A 21,064-nucleotide genomic window follows, 5' to 3' on the forward strand; every position below is an offset into this window, starting at 1 on the left:
ACTATTTTACTGACAAGGTGTTGACTCGTGCTCAGAATCACAAGCTTGGCGACTTGGAACAGTTCGGCATTTCGTCCTTGAGGCATGGATAGCAAACAAAGTTGAATTGTCAGCGAGAACTCATCCGAAAAATGGCTATGATAGTCTCGATATGCATTGTATGCATCGGACATACCAAAAGCACCTGGAGCCCTTCTGTGAACCCATGGCTTTACTGTGTATGCATCGCCTCGAGGCGAGTGACAGCGACGACGGTGGCCGACGCGTCGAGCAAGATCGAATTGGTGAAGTTTCAGCACACGCGAATGAAGTGCGAAAATGCAATGAAGAGTTGCGCTGTATTATGGCGCGGCGTGGCGAGACGAAACGCAAGACCCAAAAAGGGGACAGGACTTTTGCTGATAGTTGGGAGGACTGGAGAGAGGGCCCTCCGCACCTTGAGCTCCACTGAACCGTCCAAACCACTATGATACCATGTGGGGTCTAATTGGAGGGTGCTTAGCAAGCTCGGTTATGTAGCACTTATGCCACAGGCTACGACTGAGTTTCCCCAAGTCAGGCTACCGTACCAACCACCAGAAATACAGACAGAAGTATCTTGAAAATCTGAAAAAACAGCTATTGGTGGATCTCCCGACTTGCGGATCGAGCGACTTCGGAATCATGCCTCTGTGGCATCTCGATATTTGTACTCTGGTGCCCCCCATTCTATCAGGTTCCAAGTTCTTCGCGAGTCGATGCAAGTAAGTTCTATGCCATATATTAGCTGACATTGAATGTTATGAACAAGGTGGAATCCCCATCGGTCATGTCATGCGTCAGCGGAGACAACTACGGTCAACGTTGAATGATAGGACCGAAGTAAAGTAAGCAGCAGCAATGTTATACATTAGCTGAGACATCTACAGCCAACGTTGAATGATATGATTCAACAACGCATCGTTATGTCGGAGGTTAGCTGCGCCAGCTACAGTCAACGTTGAATGACATGACCAAGGTAAACAACGGGATGTATTCTGATTGTTGTTCTTGACATTGGCCTTGACACATCCTCTTCACCTTACATCCAAACGTACCAACCCTGTCTTTTTGCCCCACTAAGCCAAATACTGCTCATTTTTCACTATGGCAGCCTCCTTCTCCACACACGCTACTCAAAGCCTCGAAAGCAATTATGACAAGCTGTATCAGATGCTCATTGGTCCGTACGAATTAAGAGATGAGCTTCAAATTCAAAGTCTCTTACAACTACCAACCTTGCAAGACTCTCATGATCAAAACGATTTCTTGGAAGGATACACGGTATTGTTGGTGCCAGGGAAACCATACAAGGGACAATACGTTCAAATTAGAAAGAATCGAATCTGGCCCATTCGAAATGCGGCGGCACCCTATCTATCTACCCAGGTCGAATTGAGTAAATTAGAATTACATTTTGCGCAGAGGTCTGCTGTCTGGAGAAGTGGCGCTGCTCTGTACCTAAAGTCTTATGTGATCGTGAGTTTGTCTCTGTTCTAGCGCAATACAGTACTCTCAGATCTTGCTGGGAAACCAATGCTCATGTAGAGAACGTATGTCCGCAGGATGTCGGTGGAGAGGTCGAGAACGCAAGAGGCGGACGATATATAGGCGGAAAAAGAGATCTAGAGAGAACACACGTGGTGTTGTTACCCGGTGCAAAAAGAAAATATGTTGCTGGACTGGAGGGAGGAGGAGCCACCCTATTCACCTCGCCTGAGCAGTACATAGATTATTTGAATCGGGAGAGTCAAGTACGAGCAGAAGAATCGGTGAGTACACTCTTCATTTGGCTCTCAATCCCGCAACTGATACTGTAAGGTGTTTAGGTGACCTCCGACACGAGCGAGTCAGACTAAGGTACCTATCGAGCGAAACAATGGAAGTGTAATAATTGGAAGTTGTTAGTACCAGTCAAGCGAGATTATGGATTGTAACTGTTCTTGATAGAATCAATAGCGACAAGTTGTATCATGCAAATTCAAGTGCATATGTACGCAAGACAATTACTGATTATCACAAAGAGTTTATACAGGGTTACTGATTACTGCGCAGCCCAAGTTGGGAACCACTCCTCCCAGTTGGACCAAGTATCGAGGTGGGCAACATCCTTACCATGGTGGTCATGGTGGTGGTGGGGAGGGATAAGGAGGTGGTCGATGACGTGACTAGCACCATTGCGGGCAGGTACGTCAATGACCTTTACTTCTTGGCCATTGACCTTGATGGTGGTCTTGATGGCGCCCTCGACAGGGAGGAACTTGGTCTTGTCGATCTCAATCTTGAGAGTCGAGTTGGGAAGCGCGGGTGCAATCTCGAGCTCTTTGTGGAAAGAAGGATCATCCGCCAATGAATAAGTGAAGTAAGTGTATTCACCAAGATCATCAGCGAAGGAATCGACCTCGGACCTCTTTTCCTTCTGGGTGTAAAGCAGTTCTGAGAGGAGAAGGGTGTTAGGGATATAGTGGTAAGCCAACAACTTGGTCAAGGCGTGTTCACCGAAGGGGGAGAACAAGTAGAACTTGAGCTTAGGTGGGATAGTGGCGAAAGCGATGTTGGTAGGTGCGAAAAGGGTTACGAGGGGTTTACCGTGGAATTGGGGTTTACCAGGCTTGGAATGTTCTCGGTCGTAATGCCAGTCGAGGTACTCTCTTCCGTGGACCTTCTGGACGCTGGAGGTCAAGGTGGAGAAGACATCAGGGAAGAGGAAGAGCTCGTCGATGAGGGATCCAGGAGGGATGAGCGGGTGGTCGATGGAGTGGAAATATCCATTTCGAGCTTTGTTATCGGCGGCGTAGACCTTGGCGTAGAAGTTGATCTTCAAGGACGGTGGAACGAAGTGTTTGTCGATCCTGATTCTTCGATGAAGACCACCGAAAGAACCATCTTCGGCCTTGAGAGCAGTGGCGATGGTAGAGTTCTGAGCTAGCTCTTGGGCGGTGTAGGCTTTGGTGAGTCCATGGTACTGGAGGACTTTACCGGCGATCTTTCGGAAGATCTCCTTTCTTCGCTTCTTCTTCTCGGGATCGTCGTCGTCACCGTGGTGCCCGTGATGCTTGTGGTCCTCATCTTCTGCGAGAAGGGATGGTTCAGCTTCGAGTGCATTGGAGAGGGTCTGCAAGGAGGGGTTGTGCAGAAGCTCGGCGAGTGAGTCGTGATCACCGTCATGGTGGTGATGTCTGTGTTCAGGGGGAGTGAGGGCGTCATTGTTGGGAGCCTATACTAACAGTCAATATACTGATCCATCTTGACATACAGGTAGATCATGAGAGACTTACAAAGAAGGTAATCTGAAGATCCTTGTCATCAAGATAGTCGATAGCTTTGCCTTCAAACTGGCGGCACAGGCAGACATGTTAGCGAAACGGTGCAGAGTGGTGCGAGAGGCGAAGGGAAAGTGAGCGGAAGCAAACAAAACACAGTAGAACCAGGGAGCAAAGGAGGAGGGGGACTGAGGTGAGTGAAGAGCGGATTGGGGTGAATGAGAAGTGGAGCTGGTGAGATGTGGTCAATGTGGACATGAGATGAACGAGATCGGGAACTCACCTCGATGATCTTGACCAATTTACTGAATGAGTGAGGATCGGCCTTAAGAGCTTGCCAAATGGTCAAATCTGAATTATCGTTATTGCTCTCAGAGTTTACTCCGGCGATGGCTTCAAGCTCATCGATGACATCTTCGGCCTTATTCCAAGACCAAGAAGAGAGCGATCGGAGGTTATCGGTAAACCCGGATTGGATCGAGTTCCACTGATTGACCGTTAGTTCTGGGATGGATGGTTTGGCCGGTAGTGCCGTTGCGAGCGGCAACAGGAGTAAAGATGAGAATCGCATCTTGTATCGATTGATTTCGATTGACTCTCAATGCGTAAAGTCGAATCGATTAAGAGAAGAGTAAGAAGGAGAAGAAGGGATGTGGTCGATTATATATGTAATCGAGTGAACCCAGACGGGTGCAATGTATGTCTATTGTGTCTGACGATTGCGCAGCGTTGAGGGTAACGTTATTGACGAACGTGAGTTGCGGACAAGAAAGGTGTGACCAGTTGTGAGATATGACGTGACTTGGTTTAATTACTTGATGTAGGCCGAAGACCGATGATATAGTCCTTCTGGATTTGGTCAGTAGGAAAGGGGAGAGGATGGTCAAGAAATCATCAATAATCAGGTGACGGTGATGAGGAGACTAAGAGTTGTTTTTACCCCAGATACGTAGTCGATCAAAAACGGCATCTTCTCCACATGAATAAAGATCGGAAATATTCCCAAAATCAGACAATCCCATCTTATCGGTTGCACAAGCACGGATCGCTCATATTCAGTCACTCATCTATACCATCGCGACCCTTCCCGTATCCATCTCTGACAAGCATGTTGCTGTGCGATTGGTACATGTGCACTCCGAGACGTCTATGTGAGTCCTGGGAGCAGGGAGTGCTCGCAGCGGCGAAATAGGCCGAAAACGTAATGTTCAGGATAAGATAAAAAATGTCATGTCATACTTTCTCACGATGCTCGCACATGGTTATCACGCTTCGTGGCCCTTCTATTCTGGACGCAGGTGCTGGCATAACAAGATGGTAAGAAAAAATATATATACCTATGCAATGCATGAAAGTGGTGATATGATATTGCTCCACGACCTGTCAGGTTGTATAGCTGACCCGAAGCACATCCTAGTTCTTCTTGACCTCCTGCTGCTCAATCAATTTACCTTTGACCTTCCAGTCGCAAGTTATATCGACAGGCATGACTTCGAAGATGATATTCTCGATGACTCGTTGTTCCTTTCGAACAGGTTTCTGATTGCCCTTTTGCGTCGTCAAAGCCTGAACAAGAACAAAACAAGAACAAAAACATTCAGCTGAGCTCTGTATGTCACGACTTCCTCGGGCAGCTGAACGGTAAATCCCCAATCAAGACTTACTTGTTGTGTGTCGAATCTGATGACGACCTGAGCAGCCATCTTCATATCCCTTGGATCCACGACTGTCATCCGACTCGATACCAAATAAGGTGGTCTGTTCTCCTTGATCAATTCCCACGACATCTTGTCCCTTCGTCCTCGAATCACGTTCAGAGCTGCTTGAAGGGCGTTATCTTTCGCTACGGCTGATGCTTGGCCTATCGTGCCCCTATCAATTGTTACATTACGTGGTCACCTTCACATCATGTATATATATGTATATATACATATATCACCCAATCGTTCAGGCCAGGCAGCGTGCAATGTAGATGAATTGAATACTTACTCAGCCTGTATCTTCATGTAATCCAGGTACATCTTCTTGAAATACAATATCGACTTCTTGATGTACTGCTGCCGCCTGGTGTAGAGCATGAGTTGTCGCCATTGATCGACCCCGCTTCGTCTCATATCGTTCTGATATGGCGGTAGTGCACCTCGTTTTATGATTTCGGCGAGCCTGAGCGATCATCGGGATTTAGCAAAACGGTACTGCCAAAGAAGAATTGCGGTTCCCATGTAGGCTCTGCAGCCCAGGTGAATGGGAACAAGCTGGGAATACACTCACGACTGTCTAGTCAAAGTCGCTCGTTCGGCCCTTTCCGCTTTGTACTGCTTGTCGCCTACACCAGGAGCGAACCAGTACAAAGGCTTTTGAGGATCGACATAAGATTCTTCAGAGGTACAGAGACTATCATCAGCATCGGTGTAACCGCAATGAAAGTTGTCATAGACCGCGATGATATGTCCAAGGAGAATAGAAGTGAGGACCCACCGAAAACAGGTAAATTCTGCGATCCAACATCCATCCCAGGGTTCGTCCTACTCGCTCTGGCCATCATCTGCTTCTGCTCTTCCAGCTCTTTTTCTACATCTTGTACTGATCGAGACTTGCTTGATACTGCTGCATGTCGATGAGACGTCGATGCTATCGAGCGGACCTGCACTGGGATTTGCGCGTAGCGTCTTGAAGAATTGATCACGAAGGTGGGTCTGGCGAGGGACAGTAATGAAGAAGAAGAGGAAGGAGCGGAAGCTCGTAACGAAGGGAGAAAAGACATTCTCCAGTGCTGCACTTGTCTGGAGGGTGATGGTGATGGATATACTTTGAATCACAGATGTCAATTTCTTTTTCCTGCTAATCTTACCATGGTCCGTTGAAAGTGTCAACATATTTCGTTGGTCGGTTACCGACACTTTTCGCTCAGATCGCTGCCAGGTCACGTGATTTGACTTACCCCGCATTAGCCGGAATGCAGAAGGCTCAGGCAGGATGTCGAGTAAGAAGCTATGTCGATCGTATGCATGACATGGCGATATCAACCAGCGAGACCCGCGAGGCCTGACAGCGAGGTCTGCTATGAATAAAAGGTGAAAGATCCAAGTGAGAAGGAGAAAGGATATCCCTCGGACTCGCCAGGCCTGATTATACATACCGCATGTCCGTGCTAGCTCGGACCATCAGACCATCGTCCTCTCTCTTCTCCCTTGGCATACCACACATCGGAACTTCCTATCTCAGTCCCTTACTACCTGCCCGGAATCGAATTTCGCGGCATTATCACGTCGCTAAGATGTCCAAGCCTCGAGGTACGCTCTTCTACCCTTCATATAATCACCAACCGCCATTGAACAGGATCAATGCTCACGCTGTCAAGTCGTACAGATATCGATCTCTTCCTCTTCTCATATGCGGGACAACGGTCGAACCCATCAGCAGTGAACAACTATCTATTCTACACCAATAAGATACCGTGTCAACCGGACGGACTGAAGTACGATGAATGGATGAAAGCTTATGAGAGGGATTTCCAAGAATTGGAGATGAACCAGTGAGTCCCTTCTATATTGATGTACCTCATCAAGCGACCGAGAATACTGACGCCCACAACTGTTCCTATCAATGCAGTGGCTTCGTACAATGTAAGTATCGCATCGCTTCTCGTATCGCATCGCTTTTCGAATACAGAAGACCTATAAGACGGTAATTATTCCTGACTGATTGCCCAGCGAAACAGGGTTCTTCCCGATACGTGAAAGAGGTGTCAACCCGCTTGCACGGCCGCTCGAGACGCACGAGATCGAGGAGATGAAGGACGAGTCGGTAATCTTAGATAGGCTGATGAGATCTTTCAAGATGGTGGGTCGACTTTTCTACTCCACATGGTCGGTGCCACCGGAGAGAGAGACTAAACAAGGTAGCTGAGAACGCTTGGTACAGATGTTATTATTCTATGGAATCGAGTTCAAGGAAGGTGTATTGACTTTATCGCCAGATCACAGAGAACGACGTGAGTTCAGGGCCATATCACAGTGTACACCAAGTTAACCTACTCGATGCACATCTTTCCCCGATATGGGATTATGAGTTCGGTCGGTGCTGACAATTTGTGCAGTTTGTAATCTGCAAAATCATTCACATAACCTGCTCCGAATAACCCGGATCCTCAAACACTTATCTGAATTCCCCCAACTCCAACCGCACGCTGCTGCCTTGGTACTCTTCTTCACTGCTGTGCATTCCGAGGGGCTGCTGAATTTTCAGGAGGGAAGTATGAGGGGTGATTCGCTGGATCGATGGTGGTCTAACTGTTTCAGGGACGAGGAGGAACGAAAGGCCGTCAGAGCGATAGTGAGGCGTCGAGGCGAGTTTGGGGATAAACAATGGGGATTTGAGGAGTACAGCAAATGGGCAGAGGGGAGAAGCATCAATAGGAGGGGATATCAGATCAAGGGCGATCAGAAGGGAAGTAATTCGATGGCTTTGGCGCTCGCTAAGAGAAGGGCTAAACGACAGGCGGAAGAGAATCAAGCGGAGAGATCGGTGTTCTAGTATAAGTCGTCAACGGTATATATGTATCATAGAAAAGATAGATGACATCGGTACTAGAACCGACGGCTCTCTTACATGTATACTACATACATCAAGTAAATATATACAACATGATCGTCATCCTATATGGGGTTGAACTAATTTATCACTCGACTCCATCCTTTCATGTATGATTCTTCCGGGCATCCATCATTCTCGTACTCGTCCGGAATTCACACCCCGTTCTGAATCCGAAAACCAGTCTCTTCATATTATCGTTCCTTCCCTTTGCGCCACGCCCTCCCGTTCCATATCCTCCCAAACCTCTTTTCTCATCTCAATCTTCTTCACATCCTTCCCTTTGACACAGACCATCCCGATACTTCTAGGCCACCACCCCTCAACATCCTCTTGCTCAATATCCTGCCTACTATCCTCTCCTTCTGGATCCATCGTCGGATTCCTATTCCCATTCATATTCACGTTCATGTTCATGTTCATAGATGGTTGAAATGGGTCTGAGACAGGCCAATAAGTCTCTCTATTCTCTCTAAATTCATCCCACGCCCTAATTTCCTCCTGACTCAGCTCGTCCCGTGGTCTGGGGTATAAAGGTCTATATTCCGTCGTATCGTTCAAAATGATGTTCATGCCCCCATCCACGCATATTAGGTGGCCTACGATGATGCGGCGGTCGATAAGGGTTATAGATAATTGTTTGTGAAGGAAGGAGTCTAATGTCACTTTGCCCGATGTCGTCTTCGTTTCGGCTCTGAATTCGGACTCGACATCGCCAGTGTCGAATTTGCGGGATGCAGGGTGGTCCTCAGGCTCTTTGAGGTCTAAATTGCGATGCAGAGCGAGATTGCTAATAGATTCACGATTGTCGCTATGTGATTCCGATAAGAGGTTGGAGTTGGAGCTGGAGTTGGTTGAATTATACAGTAATTCGTCCTTGTTATCCAAAGATATACGCTTGATACCGTCTGCTGTGTCCGTATCCGCATCAATAGGAAACGGAGATACTGCCATGGCGAATGACCCTCGATTGTTGACCTAGATGACCGTCGCTGAGACTCATCGGCACTTCGAGGATATCATATCATCTGTTGAGATCAACAATGCGAAAGAAAGTCAACGTCGAGACCGGCAGCGAACAAGTCAAGTGGAGGTTGTCGTAAAGTGGCAACCTGTCAAGCAAAATAAATCCCGGACATGAAACATATGCATCGCATTTTTGCATGCTACGTGAATGAAGTGTCCATACCCTCAGCCATTCCATTGCTTATGGCTCTTGGTGCGCTTTGTCCATGGTTCTGCTATTGCTGTTGCTATTGCTATGCTAAGAAACGTGTATATAAACATGATCGATTACAATATGATGAATTTAGTTTCTATACTCTACTGTACGAGTATTTTGTCTAAAAGCGAACGAAAAGCGAAAAAATGTATGTATGAATAGCCCTTCCCCGTCTCAGCCGAGGAAGGGTGGACAAGATTGCGTTCTATTCTGATTGTGAGACATGACATTAGAGCAGAATGAGAAAGTCCATGATTTTCGATTGATTACCATCATTATATCTTGTTTTACTGTCTTTGTAAGACGACGTTCGGATCAGCTACGTCTGATCTACGAGGTTGAGGTGTCGTGTTCCTGCTATATGTCTCCGGTATAGGAGGTACATCATGATTCGCGTTACTGTTGGTAGCCATTCCTTCATCGGATTCTTGCCTTGATCGATTTGATAAGGAATTGCTCGAGGTATTTCGAGTATGTATAGGCGAAGGTTGATAATCTACCAGAAAATCATCAGCTTGTTGTTAAGCACTAGGAAGGTTATACTAGACTCACCTTGTTCGTTATATTGCCTATTGGATATCTTCCTCATCCTACCATACTCATCCAGGCCGAGGTGATACCCGCTATCAAACCTTGCGTTCTGTCCGAAGAAATCTCCATTCTCATCTGGTCGAGCACCCAACAGAGTAGGCATGGTCAATTGCATTGGTCTTCCTTGATGAGGTGCTCTTCCAGCCGGTCCGACGTGTAGATACCTTGACGATCCGAGAGAAGCCATACTTCCCGGTCTGGGGTATCCATTCGGTGATCTTGGCGCAGAATACGAGTTTCTTCCCGGCGAAGGTAATCCGATCATAGAGGTATGCGGCGAATTGCCTCGCGAGTAATCTACTCCGCTTTCCGAAGGATGCCTGGAAGATGCTGGTGAAGGTGCTCTGTCTGATCCATTTCCGCCGACTTCCCCTTTCAGCCGATCGATCGAAGCTATACGTCTAGGTCTTGGTGCGCCCCTTAGATCCTCACTCGATGCTGAGCCGCCACGAGATAGGGAAGTGTCGATCGGTGCTAGAGTGGGTTTCATGCCAGGCGGAGGAGAAGGTAAGGCGTTTGCAGGAGTATTGGCGCCAGTGGATAAAGGTGGAGAATCGGAAGAACCGGAGTTTGAAGCTGAAGAGGGAGGCATAGGCGGCGATCCATCGTGATTCATCGATGCCATGGTTGTTATTGGGTAATTTATGTGGGATGAAGGGGATCGAGAGTGAGAGGCGAAAGTAGAAGAAGGTCGAGGCGGGGCCATTACTGTGAGAACGGACAAGATTAGCTTGAATCTCAAGCAATCCTCTCTTCAGTTGAAGAGCTAACGTACAGGAAGAATATGTGCTTGCGCGGCGCTGATGACTCATACCTCCGCCCATCATCGACGGCTGCCTACTACGGACGGACGGCTGAGCATGTCTCATTGGCGGGCTACACGTATCACATGTCAGTATGGCCTTCTCGCTCAGTCCCGCAGCTGCATACGGGTCAAGAACAGATCGAGAAACGTGAGAGAGGAAGGGTCGGTTGGCACAGTTAAGGTGTGAGCGACTTACGGAGGCGGCACCTTTTCACCTCTTGTCCGTCTCTTCCTTTTACAAATCCAGACCAAAAGCAGAACCACTAATATGCCTACAACAGCCCCAGCAACGATCCCTCCAATAGCACCTCCGCTTAATCCCTTTTTGCTCGAAGATGAGGTGGCAGCAGCTGTAGTATCTATCAGAGCTGCCGTTGACGCTCTTGAGCTACTTGACGAGCTGGATGCGGAGGCCGACGTCGACGTATATGTGGACGAAGAAGCCACCGCCGAAGACGAAGCTGCAGTCGATGAGGAAGCAGCCGCTGCGCTCGAGCTAGCGGGTGCACTACTATTTGCCGCCGCACTACTAGCAGCAGCCGACGATGCTGCTGCCGATGTTGAAGCAGCCTGCGAAGATGCTGCGGCGGATGTTGATGCAGCAGCTACACTACTTTGCGGAGTCGCTGCGTTTTGGGTTCCAGCTGCAGCTGAAGATGACATGCTGCAGTTCTACTCGATTCCGGCAAATTTGGTTTACAGCTTTAGAAAGTAATGGCGATTGTTGTGTGGATGACGATGACGATCAAAGCTTTCGATTAATTGCGTTGTCGCAAAGGTTGTTGTTGATTGAGCAGCGTCGTGCGTTGGTCGTTGTTCAACTGCTAAGTATGTTATTACCGATTATAATAGGTATCTTCGAGATTCTAATTGTTGCTACAGTGGTCGTTTTTAGATGACAAGGACGCTAAGTCTAGACATAGGTGGGGTATAAGGCGTATGCTGTGTATAAACGATCACTGGGATTTGAGTGAAAATCCGCAGTCTCCCATTGCTTTGATTTCGATTAATTGGTTTTTATCGTACTATAGACAAATGAGCCCGAGGAGAAGGCATGTATGTCAGTATGTGGTATGACGGGGAGATGCCAAGTAAAGGTATGAAATGATGAATGAAAGCGATGGTGTGTGTGAGGTACAGCCTGGCGAGTGATTCGTCAAAGGAGCAACGTTTTTCTTGGTAATGATGATATCTTGCCGAGAAATAAAGAAAAAAGGCTGGTTTACGGTAAGGCTGCAAATATCGTTGAAATCGAAAGCAGAGGGAAAATTCACAATGGTCTTTGAGTAGTAGTAGAGAAAGTTACCAAGTATGCTTGATTGAGAAGCAAAGATGGTGAAGCTGAGTGAGGATGCTTGTGATAATGGCGAATTATAACAACAGTAGAATGAAAAGTCCTCGTATGCCCGGAAAGATCGACAATTTGTTTATCTTTAAAATCACTCACCTATTCTCAGATCCTGGTATCGCTTGCCGGTCCTTGAATCTATCTCAATCTACTGTTGTGGTCTGACAAGAGGTGAAATTGAATGAAGACGCTATATCTAATATCTGATGTCCATGTAACATACATATGACAAGTGTTGATGATTGTCCATTCACGAGGTACATGTATTTCGTGTGTATGGTGTGTTTTCGTTTTGATACACCCAAAATGTTGAAAATGACACTAGCACTGGTCCCAAGCGTTTAATTGGCTTGTTGCCGAAATGCAGGTTATGAGGTATGAGCAAACGAGCGGTGTAGCGTGCAACCAAAGCTAAGGGAAAAACTGGGTCATTACGGTAACTCTATACCTTGTACCCTGGATCAGAAAATATATACTCCGTCTACCGTCTACAAACGCTGTCCCCTTCTGGTACGCCATGAACAGATGATCGCTGGGTATTCCGGTATTTGACCCTTGCATGCATGTCGACATGATGGAATGCAGATGCAGACACAACAACAGATGTACATGAACAAGCAGTATGTGCGAGGATGAACAACGCAACGTCATAACACCCAAAAAGAGGAGAGCCCCGGTATGCTCAGTCCCCTTCTTTGAAACGTCCCGGATTCTTAAGGCAGTGAATATTTTCGCTTTACTGCGCACAACGTGGAATGGCATCATGCTGAGCGGTATGAGCCAGTTGCCATTACCCTAAAAACCGAGGAACAATCCTCAGCATGACGCAGTAGTAGTATCGCAAAAATAACAGGATAGACTAAAAGTCTAATCTTACCGTAGTTTAGCTGTTCAGGTATCAAATGAATTCTCGAGGGTAACAAGGAAATCTTGCTCCGGAAAGGAAAGACGAAAAGAAGTGCATCCCTTCTATTTGGGGATTAGGTAATTTGATTCAAGATACCAGGAAACCTCGTCTTGCGGATGATCAGACTTAGCTGTATAGCATTTGCTCATTTACGAACCGTATGAACCCTTGTCTCGGTACGAGTGCTGATGCCAATCACATTTTGCTGGGATGAGCAGAGCAGTTTCTGCCCCTTAGAGGACTTCCAGGATTTTATGTGAGACCCCCGTACCGTATTTTGTGTACCTCCGTACCTCCGCCTCTGATCCTATAAATGACGTACGAGTACTATACTCCAGCTTCACAGCAGCAACATGCGTGGTGGTGCGCGGTGAGTGGCGGACAATCCGGGTACCTGGATGACCCTGAAGTTCGGTCAAAATCTTGCCGAGGATCTTCCAGCTTACAGAGAAAGTGAACATGTGGCACAAATAAATAATCATCATATGCTTTTGCTGTAGAATCTGGATGGACTTCCAAGATGGCAAGGCTTAGAATGACGCGACTTCGGTGAGAATGCCGATCTATATTGGTCACATGCAGACTACTTTCGCAAACGGACGAGCTCAATCAGACAATTCAGATCACTGCATTTGTAGACGGACAGAAAGTGGATGCATAGGCGTGGCATATTACTCACACATAAGATGCAATTGAGAGATTTTCGCTTAACCTTGACATTACTCTCCCAGCTCATGTACTTTGACATGACATCAGAGCAGAAGCTTGTCAGCGGCAGTGCCGACGTACATCGAGATCGACAAAGGATGTTGAGGCATGCTATCCTTGGACAGGGCCTGGCGGCGAGGTCAGTCAGAAAGGATTTCTGAAAGGATGGAGTATCTCGATATCATCGAAGCCAGCTGTCATCATAGCTGAAGCACCTAAATACTTCAGGTCTATCAGGCGTGCACAAGAAGGCATCACAGACCGCAAATCACTCATATCTTCGAGTCAAATCGGTCGAACTTAGCTTATCTCGTAATTACACTCCTAACGCTGCACGATGTCTTCCGACACCACGGGCACTATGGAACCTATCTACACCACTCTCGGAGGCATGCCTTCTATCCCTGCATATGACTCAGTCAGTACAGAGCCTCTTACCGATGAGCAAGCAAAAGAGATTCTACTTGCCAATGGCAGAGGAAAAGTGGCCCAACGACTGGGACTCACCGCAAGTTATCACTTGGGATGCTCACCGGACATCTCTTCTTTTCTTCCCACCTCGACCCTTCTCGATTGGTCCGATGAGGAAGACCAATGCAGGCGGTATCTTCAGGCTCTGGAAAACCGCGAGTTAATCTTGAACGGGTCGAGCAAAGATACTTTTTTCAACCCCAACGATGAAAACTTTTACGAGCTCGCCCACTCCCAAATAGGGGCGAGACTACCCTTGAATGAAGCTTCGAAAGAAGTTTTGGAGCATTGGGGCAGATTGCCTGATGTCCCGGATGATGTGCATGAAGGTTTCGGATTCCCAGACCGCCTCGCATGGGAGTTCATGGAGGATGAAAGCGACGATTTGAGGCACTCCCTTGCCGATGCCGATGCATCAGGGGTAGCCACTCGAATCGGAGCGATAACAGTCATCACTTCTCCTTATCTTCGTCTACCCGAAGAGCGAAACTGGGGCGAGAATGACCGTTCCATCACCTGGGGTACGCCTATCTCGCTCTCATCACAAGCCGGCATTGACTTTCATCTTCAAGAAGAGTGCGAGGGCTTGACGATCAATCAAGACGACACTTTCAGCTTCTACAGAGATGTGGCGATAGCGTATTCGAGAGCAGCGCAGAAGTATGCAAGAACCCGTATTGACGAGAATTCTGCCTCAACTGCCAGTGCTTCTGATTGGTCTTGGGCCACAGCCTTGAATCTTGGAGCGGCAGGCTTTGTCGTTCCGGTAGACGAATATGACTGTTTCCCGATCGGTGGCGTTGATTTGACGCTGAAGGATCAAGATAATCATCCTGTGGAAGTCAAGCTTAGATGGCTCGGATACGACACACGGTCCTCCTCAGCGGAAGTGCCAGGTGACGCAGGCTCAGATGTCTTGCTCCGCCCGACTCACATCTTCGGCCCCGGAGCAGCACATCAGGAGCAAGGAGCAAGCTTGGACTCGGCAAATTCGACAACGGCGAGCACCAAGGTCTGCTAACGTAATCAAACCTCCATCACTAGTTGAGTCGCTTGTTCTAGATGCAGCAGCCGAATCTCGGTCTCTCCTCGAGGCTTTCCATCAATGATATGCATTTATTAGCTCTAATCTCTCAGCTTCTCACGACCGGCACCAGGTCAACCAATACCATTTCGAGCTTAGGGGGCTGGTCATGCCAAAAGAGAAGTTAAGGAGGACTGTTGAGCTCGGCCGGCGTGACCTTCATTGCTCGAAACAGCGCTTTCTCCCTTGGACCCCACCCCAAACGATTCTGGACTCGCGAGCTCGTCATTGCTGAGTCGAATCAACGGAGCGAGCCCACAAACATGACGTTGACAGTGATGTTTGCATTTGAACGAAGGTCTGCATTGCGTCAGTGACTCTTGTGGATTTTGACACACAAAGGGGTTCGTCGGAAAGGAAGGACACCTCCACCATCGATGCATGACAGGAGGAGAGTTGATTGTATTCGAGTCGACTGAAGCTGTTCAGCCGCATAAATATATTGTCTCACCACTACCTTGAAAGAGAAAACAGCCTTATCTTACTTCGCTCTCGAGGCAGAACATATACAGTAGTACGGATTGTTATCCGATTGAACATCCGGCCATGTCCTCCGATAATCAAGGTCAGACCAGCTCCGTAGGGAACCGACTGGGAGATCTTCCACTGATTCCTGATCTCAGCAAGTCTGTCGCCGAGTCTTCGAGCGATGCTGACGCTGTCGAGCGACTGTATGGCAATGGGAGGGGTGCAAGAGCTCAGCAACTGAATTTAACGGCTTCGTTGCCATATGGTGCCCCTCAATTAGGCAGCACTTTTTTCCCTTCCACAAGCCATACCAGGTTCAAGAGAGAGAAAGAATTCTGCAAATGCTACAAGGGTAATCTCACAAACAGTGATCGGATTCTTGGAGGGGACGTCCCCGACGAATATCTTGATCCGACAACCAGAAAAGACCACTCCGTCAAAAAACACGCTATGGATGGAACGCGGTCAAGCTGGACCGAATCCGCCAAGGAGGTTTTGAGTCACTGGGGAAGGTTGCCTGATGTCCCCGATGATATGCACGACCTTCTCGGATTCCCCTCGTACTTCAAGTGGACTTTCTGGGACCCCGCAGATCCGGACAACTATCAGGAGGGAGAGATTGCGGTACCCATCAAGCTCTCGGAGTATACCTTAGCTGTGGCGCCTATGTTCCGGATACAGGAAGGAAGCACTTGGGCAGCCGAATCGGAGCTCGTCTGGACTACGTGGATCTCAAGGGAAATCCAAGACGCCATCGAGTCATACTTGCCCGAAGAATGCAGAGACATCACAGTCTCAGACGAAGACATCTCTCGGAAGCTTGCACTCTCATACGCTCGAGCTGCGCAGAGATACGCCAGGAACTCGTTCAATCATGGCCCGTTCGTCCCTGCTCCCCTCACCCGAGACTACCGTAGCGACCCAGAATCAAACCTAGTGCTAGAAGAAGGCAATACGGAATTCTACTTGGCTGGAAACGTGGGTCTGACCTTGCCTAACGTCGAAGGGCACGACACTATCGTCAAGCTGAGATGGGTCCGTCAGCGACCGCGACATAGGAGTTTGACTTGTCCCGTCTCTGGGGAGTCGCGTGGGTCTCGGTCAGCCCAGCAAGAGTTTGGCGCTGACTGGCTACAGTCAAGCATGACCAATGTCAGTGCCAACTGATCACGTATCACTGTACCGTTGGAGTGGCTGCGCAAGGTAAAATTGAACCGGACTGGAGAAAGCATTGCAATCGACGGCGGAACGAATATATTTCCCTATAAATCTTACTCTCGGCAAGCTGTCAAGCAATAACTTCCATTCGCTTCATCCCATTCTGGCTCATCGAGTCATATACTGTCTCTTCATAGAAAACGGCATGTACATAGCAGGTACCAGGATGCAACGGATGTGATCAGTCCGTCACTTAATGATCCATCCTACTACTTGTGCCTGTCGATACCGTGCCTTCTATGATCCGACCACTTTTCATCATTGTCGACCTATCTTCCAGGTACCAATATCGTTGTTGTCAATGAAGAGCGATTGTTCGCTACAGTATTCTGACTGTGACCCGCGAGACGTAGGCACTATCTGAGACGGTAGAGAGCCCCGAGGCTGCCGTACATCCTCATAACATGCGAAGAGAGCTCTCGCAACTCCATCCCTTTGATTTGAAAGGATAGTCTGGAACTCCATTCATAGGTAAGCTGAGACCGTCAAGTTGACGAGGTACATATGGCGTATTTCCTTCTGCTACCTTGACGCGATGACGTCCATTTTGCCTGACTTTCATACTGTTTTAGACTCACACTGCTAGTCAGTTTTTCAGACGGTTTGCTGTACTCCGATTGTAGTAAGCCTCATTGGTCGCCTCATATCACTGGACAGCACCTATAGGCTGAAAAGGCAATCTTGACCCAATGGCAGAAGTGGACACATCAGGCGAAGAATGCGCGTTTCCAAGGTCCCTGATGTCTCTGGACCGACATTCAAATGATGCAACCGACCAATACTCCCCTCGCGACGAGTTTGACAAGCCGATTCTTGCTAAGCTACACACAATCGCTTCTGACGTGATCTCGTCGTTTGAGGCTTCACACCCCGGACAAAGATACTACCATAGCGACCTAGCTTTAGAGAATCTCAAACTTGGCGAAATCTCAGACATTGTCAAGAAATTCGGCTTAATCGCTGAACGTCGACCAGCATATGTCATTCATTCGCAAGCCATCTATCCGGCGGAAGAAGGCGAAGAGGAGGCCGAACCATGGGCATGGAAGGAGTTCTGCCAAGCTTCCGGTAAACGTCTCACCACTTACTATGATCGACTGAAAGGTCATTACCCCCAGGCTTTTGGGTGTCCTACCGAGAACTGCGATACAGTCATGTGGGAATACCTTAACTCGATGAAAGCGATTTCTCATGACGAACCCGCAATATCGCACGAGATATTCAAGTACTTCGGTTCCATCGATACCTGGAAAAAGGCGATGTGTCCTGCAATCGGGTTTCCCGATCAATTGGTCATTGAACATTATGAGAAGTCGTCTGTCTTCGACCCAAAGAAAACTAGAAAAACGGGTACGATCAGTTTCGAAGACGAGTTCCGATTGTCATCCGTAAACGTTATTGTCAGTCAGCTCTTCTCTATGCCGCAGGAACACACTACCGAGTCGGATGACGTCGTCTTGACGTGGAGCAGACCTTTGCCTCAAGGTATAATATGATACCTATACTCAACGAATACTGCCCCAAGTACTTGGAACGCACCCGATTCTCAAGCAGCGGATCAGGGGTATATTTGATCCCCTTTGAGATCAACAGTAATTTGGTCGAAGCGATGCAAGCTCGCGGAATGGATATCTTAGATGGTCGAGAGGTGACAGAATATTCATCGGAAACTGGAACCAATTCTCAATACATGCCGGAACATACCATACGAGGCTTCGATATGGAGATCTGCCCTGCCGATGGTTTCCCGATACCATGCCGCGTCAGCTGGCTCAAGCTGTCGAAGGATTGGGCGCAACTCGACACCGTGCCCTCATGGGACCCCGAATCGTTTGAAAGGAGGCGGCAGAATGGGGAGGTGCGAGAAGTGGGTATGGACTTGAAGCGTCTCGCAAGATCTGGTCGCCCGAATTACTCTACTTTTGATACCTCAGGTCTCTGATGAAGACGTACTATTCTATACAACCAAACGATGCACCTGCAATATATCATTCTACCTTAGGCTTCACCTTGAAGAACTTATCTAGACCCCCACCAGCCTGTTTCGGGTCTATAATTTTCCCTTTACTCTTCTTCGGGGAAGGCGATGGAATTCCCCCATTCTCGCTTTTGACAGTCACGCCAGGTTGAGGCACGCCCATTTCCTCGAGTAAGAGATCGTACTCGGCCTACAGGCATCAGGCCTGTTGAGCTCTGCTATCCTGTCAACCACTCAAGAGGTGTTGAACGTACTCTTGGTATTATACCACCCGTTGCTTCCTTATGGCCTCTTGCAAAATCGCCTCCCACTCGTTCCTTGAATCCGGGTATATTGTCCGCATACTCGTTTAGCAATGCTATCAGATTCGCTGCGAGCCAACGTAATCATTCAGAATTATTTCCTGCGCACGGGGATCGGCGATGACTCACGTTGTTGCCCTTCTGGCAGAGAACGTAGATTCGATGCTATACGACAGGAAAACGAGACCCTGCCATCCGCATGAAAGCCAGTATTGGCGCACTGGATTTAGTGGAGTCAGTCTGACACGGCCGCTTGATCGGGGAAAAGTCAGAATACTTACCATGACCATCAGCAGCTTGCTGCTCTTTCGCCCCAGTGTACCTGACCAGCGTGTTGCTATCACAGGATGTACTGTTGATATCCCCAATCAGCCACGATGGGTATGATCAAGGCAGCATCAGGGCGGCTCACTTTGAAAACCTGTATGGACCGTACAAACAGCCACTCGACCATCTTTCGCAAACCTCGGCGCTGCAACGCATTTGGTATAAGCTGGAGATCGAGACGGAATGGGAGGCTACTCACGCGTGCGAGCCCATTTAGTGGTCTCATCGCTTACATCAAGCTTACAGAGCTTCAAGAAGGCGTTCGAAGCCAAATCTGTAGGAGATCGAGCTTTGAGCATGATCTATGCCACGGAACTGGTTATTTGAGCTCAAGTTTTGACTGATCGGTTTGAGACGCTCGCTCACGTCCCAAGCCTTTGGTACTGTTGCAAAGCATGGTGAGTGAGCGGATGAGTTACTGCAGAAATAGAGGGTCATGCTCACCATCATACTCGGCCGTACGACGAGGTGCGTTGATGCCCGACACAGCTTCACTGAATGCTTTGGACCCCAGACTGCACAGGTCATGAGCAAAGTTCCCGCAAGCATAATCTAGAGCCATACTCACCGCTTGAAGACCGAGCCCAACTCCGATGGCCAAGGCGCAGTACCCCACTTGGGTACCGTTGTTCCCAGATCTAGGCTTTAGATTTAGATATAGTCTCACTTGCAGCAGAAAACGATGTACACACCTCCAATGACTCCCACAACAGCCCTCCATGCTTCTTCCTCGTGCACTTTGACATGCAGATCCCTCAGTGACAGGTACGTCAACAGAGCTGCAGTAGCTATCGGAGATGATTTGCAGGCGGTCAAGACTTGCGAACCTTCGGGCCACTGCAATCAGTATCAAATCAGCAATCTGCGATATCTCATATCAAGGTATTCTCGAATTGATCTCATTGCGGACGGAAATATACTCACCTCGTCGGACCAGTGATGATCGATTACAAGCACTCTCTTACCCTTCTGATCGGGCAAAAGGGGTACCAATGATCTTCCCGGTCTACTCCCCTGATCTAGCACTATCACCTTCTCCGCCCCACTTGAATCCATCAGGTCCCTCTCGAAATCCGAATGCACGTTATTGCCTTTAGTCAAGTGATGCACCGATATGAGTGAAGGAGGATGCTCCATGTGTATGAGGGTTTGGTATAATATCGTTCCGGCCGATAGTCCGTCCGCATCTTTGTCAGGTACGATCAAGACCGAGCGTTTGTTCTCGACTCTGCGACTGTGATCAACTGAGAGAGCTGGAACAGCCTGAATGCTGAATGCGGAGATGAGTTGATTTCTTACATGTCCCGTACGAAATCCCGTGCTTCTTCCATAGCCTGTATGGGTGCAGGCCAGTCATTCCATTCTGGGCCATACTCTCTGGCTGCATGCGATAGCGTCGAGATCTCTTTCAACGAAGCAGTCGAAGATCGCCTGCGCCTCTTGGGGGGACTACCTAGTAAAAAGGGTTAACAAGCATCGTCAGCCGCCGAATAGTCGTCCTTTACCGTGACACCTACTGGCTTCGCTTGAAGCAGACCGTTTGACCATTTCAAAAATGATTGTTCGGCTGATCGACGCTCTCGCCGATCTGCCAAGGGGGATCAAGCGGTGAGCGAGAATGATTGATGCTGCTGCTGCAGTCCCTGATCATAAGTGATTCGTAAGGGCGCTATACCTTCGATTCCTTGGCGTGATGTGTAGCAAGCACTGATATATCAACTCCTTTGCGAAGATTAGACCCCAATCTGATATTGATCGTAG

At 48.3% G+C, this 21,064-nt stretch overlaps 10 protein-coding genes across 10 annotated transcripts; 5 read left to right on the forward strand and 5 right to left on the reverse strand.

Annotated features, from left to right (window-relative positions):
* Positions 1-1,125: 1,125 nt before the first annotated feature.
* Positions 1,126-1,877, forward strand: I303_100620 (uncharacterized protein; the record flags this gene model as incomplete). The annotated part of the gene is made up of 3 exons (XM_018403994.1): positions 1,126-1,497; positions 1,584-1,790; positions 1,848-1,877. 3 exons carry the CDS (start codon positions 1,126-1,128, stop codon positions 1,875-1,877), a joined length of 609 nt encoding a protein of 202 aa, XP_018266648.1.
* A 185-nt stretch (positions 1,878-2,062) lies between these two features.
* I303_100621 (uncharacterized protein) lies at positions 2,063-3,852 on the reverse strand (the record flags this gene model as incomplete). The annotated part of the gene is made up of 3 exons (XM_018403995.1): positions 2,063-3,235; positions 3,297-3,353; positions 3,565-3,852. The coding sequence occupies 3 exons, from the start codon at positions 3,850-3,852 to the stop codon at positions 2,063-2,065; spliced, it is 1,518 nt and encodes a 505-aa protein (XP_018266649.1).
* An 842-nt stretch (positions 3,853-4,694) lies between these two features.
* I303_100622 (uncharacterized protein) lies at positions 4,695-6,045 on the reverse strand (the record flags this gene model as incomplete). Its single annotated transcript, XM_018403996.1, has 5 exons — positions 4,695-4,847; positions 4,946-5,153; positions 5,271-5,444; positions 5,553-5,658; positions 5,760-6,045. 5 exons carry the CDS (start codon positions 6,043-6,045, stop codon positions 4,695-4,697), a joined length of 927 nt encoding a protein of 308 aa, XP_018266650.1.
* Positions 6,046-6,558: 513 nt separating this feature from the next.
* Positions 6,559-7,817, forward strand: I303_100623 (uncharacterized protein; the record flags this gene model as incomplete). The annotated part of the gene is made up of 6 exons (XM_018403997.1): positions 6,559-6,574; positions 6,651-6,816; positions 6,894-6,907; positions 7,003-7,124; positions 7,206-7,275; positions 7,381-7,817. 6 exons carry the CDS (start codon positions 6,559-6,561, stop codon positions 7,815-7,817), a joined length of 825 nt encoding a protein of 274 aa, XP_018266651.1.
* A 246-nt stretch (positions 7,818-8,063) lies between these two features.
* On the reverse strand, positions 8,064-8,828 carry I303_100624 (uncharacterized protein; the record flags this gene model as incomplete). Its single annotated transcript, XM_018403998.1, has 1 exon — positions 8,064-8,828. The coding sequence occupies one exon, from the start codon at positions 8,826-8,828 to the stop codon at positions 8,064-8,066; it is 765 nt and encodes a 254-aa protein (XP_018266652.1).
* Positions 8,829-9,383: 555 nt separating this feature from the next.
* Positions 9,384-11,155, reverse strand: I303_100625 (uncharacterized protein; the record flags this gene model as incomplete). The annotated part of the gene is made up of 4 exons (XM_018403999.1): positions 9,384-9,592; positions 9,649-10,395; positions 10,463-10,563; positions 10,689-11,155. 4 exons carry the CDS (start codon positions 11,153-11,155, stop codon positions 9,384-9,386), a joined length of 1,524 nt encoding a protein of 507 aa, XP_018266653.1.
* Positions 11,156-13,792: 2,637 nt separating this feature from the next.
* I303_100626 (uncharacterized protein) lies at positions 13,793-14,947 on the forward strand (the record flags this gene model as incomplete). The annotated part of the gene is made up of 1 exon (XM_018404000.1): positions 13,793-14,947. One exon carries the CDS (start codon positions 13,793-13,795, stop codon positions 14,945-14,947), a length of 1,155 nt encoding a protein of 384 aa, XP_018266654.1.
* A 609-nt stretch (positions 14,948-15,556) lies between these two features.
* I303_100627 (uncharacterized protein) lies at positions 15,557-16,645 on the forward strand (the record flags this gene model as incomplete). Its single annotated transcript, XM_018404001.1, has 1 exon — positions 15,557-16,645. The coding sequence occupies one exon, from the start codon at positions 15,557-15,559 to the stop codon at positions 16,643-16,645; it is 1,089 nt and encodes a 362-aa protein (XP_018266655.1).
* A 740-nt stretch (positions 16,646-17,385) lies between these two features.
* I303_100628 (uncharacterized protein) lies at positions 17,386-18,638 on the forward strand (the record flags this gene model as incomplete). The annotated part of the gene is made up of 2 exons (XM_018404002.1): positions 17,386-18,096; positions 18,168-18,638. 2 exons carry the CDS (start codon positions 17,386-17,388, stop codon positions 18,636-18,638), a joined length of 1,182 nt encoding a protein of 393 aa, XP_018266656.1.
* Positions 18,639-18,684: 46 nt separating this feature from the next.
* On the reverse strand, positions 18,685-20,851 carry I303_100629 (uncharacterized protein; the record flags this gene model as incomplete). The annotated part of the gene is made up of 13 exons (XM_018404003.1): positions 18,685-18,864; positions 18,929-19,044; positions 19,106-19,196; positions 19,258-19,328; positions 19,389-19,448; positions 19,503-19,605; positions 19,670-19,686; positions 19,748-19,818; positions 19,872-19,941; positions 19,996-20,140; positions 20,228-20,531; positions 20,603-20,756; positions 20,821-20,851. 13 exons carry the CDS (start codon positions 20,849-20,851, stop codon positions 18,685-18,687), a joined length of 1,413 nt encoding a protein of 470 aa, XP_018266657.1.
* Positions 20,852-21,064: the final 213 nt, after the last annotated feature.

This window comes from Kwoniella dejecticola, chromosome 1 (genome assembly GCF_000512565.2).
Source record: "Kwoniella dejecticola CBS 10117 chromosome 1, complete sequence".
NCBI lineage: Eukaryota > Fungi > Basidiomycota > Tremellomycetes > Tremellales > Cryptococcaceae > Kwoniella > Kwoniella dejecticola.